The 6,221-nt window shown below is 34.2% G+C and overlaps 1 protein-coding gene across 1 annotated transcript; it reads left to right on the forward strand.

Moving 5' to 3' along the window:
- Positions 1 to 5,330: 5,330 nt before the first annotated feature.
- On the forward strand, positions 5,331 to 6,190 carry BGZ61DRAFT_542703 (uncharacterized protein; the record flags this gene model as incomplete). The annotated part of the gene is made up of 1 exon (XM_046255234.1): positions 5,331 to 6,190. A coding segment is annotated over one exon (860 nt), but the record flags the coding sequence as incomplete, so codon positions are not given.
- Positions 6,191 to 6,221: the final 31 nt, after the last annotated feature.

Raw genomic sequence — 6,221 nt, forward strand, 5'->3', positions numbered from 1 at the left:
TCTACTAAGAATCTTAAGCTTAAGGGGGAAAAAAAGAAGCTTATCCCTTGCTATATTAAACTATTTTGAGTTCTTAATGCTATAGGCATATAAGCATATTAACTTATACTCCCCGACAAATATATATGCATCTATAATATCTTTTATATTAGCCTTTTAGAATTATAAGCAATATATAAGGGAGAATAAAGTAACTTCTTTATAATGCTAAACTTAAAAGATAATAAGAGAAAATAGAAGGTTAAGTTAGTAAAGAAAAAGAAGACTCTATATAGGGAATTATACTATCTTATAAAGTAAAAGAACTAGCCTACTAAGTATAATTAATAAGTAATAGAAGAGAATATAATAAATACTTTTAATATAATCTAGATATATAGTAAAAGTCTTATAAAAGAAAAATAAAAGAAAAATAAATAGTTATTAAATTATAAAAAAAAAGTTAGACTCTAAAAGAGGGGGCGGCTATAGAAATAGCAGGCTAGTAGTTAATTAAATAAATAAAAAAACCCTAAAGGGCATTATTCTATATAAGGAGACTAAAGAATTTAGGGCGTTAAGCCTATAAAATATTACTAATTAGTTAGCAATAAACTTAGAAACCTCTAAGAGGAGCTTTTCTACTATTATAATATTAGCATGCTTATTAAAATTAAGAATCTCAATAAGACCCTCCTAGAAAGTATAAAGAACAATATTCCATACTACCCAACTAATATCCTTATACTATAAGCAAAAAATCTATATCTACTCCTAATAAGCATAAATAGCTACACTCTAAGATATAGAAGGAAGTATTAGTAAAAACCTAATAAACCTATTGGGAATATATAATATATAGCAGAGGCAGCGGGGCTGGGATACTAGGCAACTAGTAGATAGCAGTACTCTAGAATATAAAAGCAGTAGGCAGCAGGACCATCCTATAATAAGAAAAATATCAGTAAAAACTAAGAGAATTACTACTAGATGGAAACCTTACCCCCGCGGACTTCTAAGACTCAGTTAGGCTGTAGGCCCGATGGTATACCATCTCCATAGTATAGAAAGTATCACCCAAGTCGGTGGCGAGACCTACGAGACGAGTATGCATAAGACGGGCAAAAAGGTAGGGATACTTATCCCCCTTCTTGGCTACGGCGGTGTTAGCGTTATCATTAGGGATATTGGCAGAGATAAGAGTATTGATATAAGTCAACAACTAGTTGAGATCCCGCATATTACCATTAAGACCAGTAGAAGGGCTTTATACAGGAGATTAGCAGATAAACCCCAGGGGAAAGTTAGAGGGATAAGAGAGGAAGAAGAGTATAATAACTTATAGGGTGCAGGTATTGCTACACTTAATATACTGTTGGCAACAGGCCGACGAAGCATCACCAAAACTACAGTCAATCGCTATAATCTCAATAGGGAGACGGGCGCAAACCTTTATCTTTAGGGCATTCTTAGAGCCCTTTACCGCCGAGTTGAAATAATATATGCACTAATCTTTGTTAGTAGGGAAGATAGTGGTTTGGGAAAAATATTTGGTCTTGGTCTTGTTTTTTAACTTACAGGCGGTAGTATGGGAAGGCGGCATCTCGGGCAAAGACTAGGGGAAGAGTGGATGAATGCAGGAAGAAAATACGATGAAAAGAGGCAAGGCGAAAGTGTGGAGGATAAAAAAATCGGCAGTTGCGGGCGAGTTGTAGGTAAAGATAAGGGTAATAGGCACGAAAAGTAGGAGTATTGCAAGTATAAAGAAAAGGAAAAGAAATAGCAATCTAACTTGAAAAGGAAGGTAAATAAAATAATATGGATTATGCATGCTAGGCGCTGCACTACTATAGCTAGCAATGGCTATCTAGCAATATCAGCTGTATATCCTACTTTCTCGGGGGATTTACAGGAAAAGCAAGCCTATTATGCTTATATATAATAGCTTTAGCTGCTAAGAATAGTGCCTTAGAGAGGGGAGGATAGTTATAATATAGGTAGGTCCCGGACTACCCCAATATACTAAACTAAGCTAATATTATTCCGATATTATTCTGATATTACTTTATGAGGGTTATACTAGCCTAGTACTAGGGTTTTGTAATAGATATACTATAGATAGAGTAGAGTAGTAGGTATAATTAAAGTCTATAAGCTTTAATCTTAATATAGCTTCTATAGTATCTTTTGTACTTATCTGGCTATGTACCTATCTATATATAACCTCTTTATATTTTTAGTGGAATTAAATTATTAGAATAAATAGAATTAGTTAATTCTTAGTTCTTTTAATTTAGGTGTAACTACTATAGATATTATAATTAGTATAGCTATTCTTCTAGTTAAATTAGAAATTAAAGTATAACTTTATATTATACTTAATCTTACTATAATAGAAATAGCTATAACTACTTATAAAGGTATTTATATAAATATTCTTATTATCTACTGAGTAATTAAATAATACTGAGTATATATTTAATTCTTATCTTATTAAGGTATTTATATTTCTTATTAAATAGTAGTTAATTTACTTTTATATCTAAATTACCTGCTTATTACTCTAGGATATATTAATCTTTAGCTATTTAATTCTTAGATAAGCTAGATTATTTAATTAATTCCAGTAATCTTATTTTACTCTTTCTTAAGAATTATAAAAGGGGTATTATTAGAGGAGCTTAGTTTATTTAAGTATTCCTCTAAGTTTTATAAGTTTAGGCTTTAAAAAAAAAGGTTAATATAGAATACTTCTAGCTTAAATACTAATATATCTATTAATAAAAAACTTAATCTTCTTATATAAAAAGAGGTATTTTATAGATCTAATAGCTTTAGATAACTTATTTAGGCTCTTATAAAAGCTTTACTAGATACTAATAGGTATAATATTAAAGATTATCTTTAATTAGATAATTAACTATTTCTAATAGTTTAAGTTAATCTTTTATAAAGAAATATATAATTATTAAGCTAATTTATAATAATAATATAATTTTATCTAACTATTCTATATTTTTATAAAAAGCTAGTTATTAAATAACTGCTTTTAGTTTTTATTTAGTATTTAAACTTATTTAAAAAATTTATCTAGGCTTATTTTTAAAGTAGTAACTTTATATACCTTCTAATTATAAGGTAATAATTTCTATTATATAGAAGTTAATATAGTTATTTTAGTTATCTTTATTTATATATTAATTATTATATAATAATTATAATATTATAGAAACCTTATAATATTATAGCTATTAAATTTATTATTAAAAGAAATCTATAAAGCTAAGCTCTTAATATACTTAGCAGCTAGAATTGAAATTATATTTGAGATTTTTTTATATTCTTCTTATACTAATTTAATCTAGCTGAAATTTTAGCTATCTAACTAAGAACTATATTATTTATATCTATCTAATTAAATAATCTAGTAGAGTTACTAAATATAGTAATATCTTTTAGTATAATTTAAGAAGATAAAAATAGGTTAGATAGAATACTCTTAAAATTCTCTAATTTAACTGGAGTAAGGTTATTATTATTATAAGTAGTATTAGATAGACTTATACTTAACTCTTCTACTACTAAAAATCTATAATTATTACAGGATCCCCTAGTAATAAGTAGGTTTTATAGTAGCCTTTTAAGGTAATAATATTAAAATTTATAGAAGAACTATTAAAAAATCTTAAAGATTTATAAAAAGAAGGTATAAAAGGAGAAGATAATAAGCAGTTATTATTATTAGAAAAGTCTTAATTATTATATATATTGTTTTTTAAAATAAAAAGCTATATTTAGCACTCTTTATATTTCTACTAATAGTATAATCTAACTATTATAATTATAATTACTTAGTCTTTTATAATAAGCTAAAGTTTAATTATAAGAATAATTATAACCTACTTATAGCTAATATTCTTTTATATCCAGCTAATTATCTCCCCACCTAGTTAAATTACTATTAAAAACCTTAATAGCTAATATCAGGCTAGAAGCTACTTAGCTTATTAACTAGCTTTCTAGGTTATTTAATTTTAAGTTTAAGATATTATTTAAGGTTAACCTTTCTTTTTCTTATAATACTTTATTAAAATAGTACTTTATACTTAAATATTAAAGAAGTATTAGCTTTACTGCTATAATATTTTATTATTTAAAGTTTCTATCTCTCTTTATATAGAAAAGACCTTATTAATTCAGTTTTTATTAGTATTAAGTTATTCTCTATTATTTAATTAAATAGTCTTATTAGTATAAATTTAGCAGTTAACTATTATATATATACAGTTAATATCAAAGTTCTAATAATACCCTAATATTAGAAAGTTAAAACTTTTCTTATAATCTCTTATATCTCTCTATTATTTTTATAGCTAGTAGTTAATACTATAAATTAAAGAATTCTTAAAGTAGCTAAAAAGTACTATTACTTCTAGAGATTAGGTATATCTATTTTATTCTTTTAGTTAAGATACTTCTTATTTCTAGTTATAGAATTGGCTTCTTTTTATTAGTTCTTTTATACCCTATTATAACCTCTAAAAATTAAGTAAGAAAGTAAGTAGAGAATATTAAGAATATATAACCCATCTAGAAATAAAGCTGTAATAACTGTAATAGTATTATATTAGAAGGGTTAAAAAGAGTTAGATTTAGAGTCTGGATAAATTAGATAGCTGGGTAAAATAGATAGCTTTTTTAGCTAATACTATTTAATTAAATAGACCTTTAATAGGTCCCTAACCGACTAGGTTCGCGGTATCCGGCGTCAGATACCGGGCGGTGAGCCGATTCTGCCCACCCATTCTAGCGTGGGGGCCAAAACAGGGGGGCCCAAATACCCGTCGCCAAATACCGCCGCCGCCTGCTTCCTCAATTTCCCTCCTTTCTCGCCGTGGCTATTGCCAGGAAAACACCGCCGTCCCTTCGTGCGCGCGCGGCCGCTCCTCCTGACGCCGGCTGCACTGCCAATTGACGCTGTTGCGCGCGCGCCATTCCCTAACCCAACTTAACCCTCACGTCGAGCCCGTCGTCTTCGCCCCAGGGTTATGCATATCTAACCCTGCCCAACCCTGCCTCCTCTGTCCCCACTTTCCCTCTCCCCGACCCCAAGGCCGCCTGCTCTGATTGGCTGGAAGGTAACCCTCCTGCTCGTCCTCCTCCCCTGTTGAAGAAAAGAAAGAGATAGAAGTTGGAGAAAGTAGAAAGAGAGAGAGAGAGAGAGAGGAAAAGGGAAGGAGGAAGAGAGAGGAAAAGAAGAAGAAAGAGAGAGGAAGAGAAAGAGAAAGAGAAGGAGAGAGAGAGAGAGGAAGAGAAAGAGAGGGGGAAAAGAGAGATTCTCCTCCTTCGAAATGGCAACAGCAGATTGGCTTGTCTATTCCCCCGAGCATAAGGTACTTATTTGCAAGATCCACGGCTTTGCTGTATCAGCCCTCTCGAGCCACCTATCCAGACAACATGCCGACCTTAGCTGCCAAGTCCGGAATACAATTATTGCCGAATACAACATACTGGAGCTGGACCGCCCTTCGAATGCCAATTTCCAATATGGACCCGCCAATCCAACTGCAGCTATTGACGGCCTCACCGTTCACAAGGGCCTTGCGTGCCAAGACTTCCAGCAGTGCCGGTTTATGTCCACGAGCCGGAAGAGGCTGAAGGTCCACTGTAAGGAAGAGCATCAGTGGCAGGTCAGCCGGGCCGATCCAACCCACTGGTCCAAGGTAAAGCTGCAGACCTTCTTCACCGTGCCCGGCAGCGCTATCCACTACTTCTGCGTCACCACCGGGCCGCCCCAGGCCAATGCTGGAGAGGAGGTGGATTCAGACATGGATGCCGAGGAGGCACGCGGCGGCGGCGGCGGCAGACAGCAGCAGGATTCCAGGCTGATCGCCGAGATCAAGGAGCAGTGGGAGCACGAGCAGAGCCGGCAGGAGGAGCTGCAGAGGGTGCTCGCGGAGGGCATCCTGAGGCACGAGACGACGACCTGGCTCCGTCGGTCCGGGTGGACCGCCCACTTCAACGGCCGAGACCTGCACCGGATCCACCTCTGCAGCCGGATGCCCGGGCCCGAGGACGATGTGCTCCAGAGGCTGACGGCCAACCTCGACCACCTGTTCTTCGAACGATGCGTGGACGGCCTGAAGAGCATGCCGCTGATGACACGCCTGCTCCTGGCCAGCCCGCACCCTCACGACGCCCACAGCCGGCCGTTCGGGCCGCTCCAGGAGAGGACGAGCATG

The sequence above is a fragment of the Ilyonectria robusta genome (genome assembly GCF_021365365.1).
Source record: "Ilyonectria robusta strain PMI_751 chromosome Unknown BGZ61scaffold_214, whole genome shotgun sequence".
NCBI classification, from domain to species: domain Eukaryota; kingdom Fungi; phylum Ascomycota; class Sordariomycetes; order Hypocreales; family Nectriaceae; genus Ilyonectria; species Ilyonectria robusta.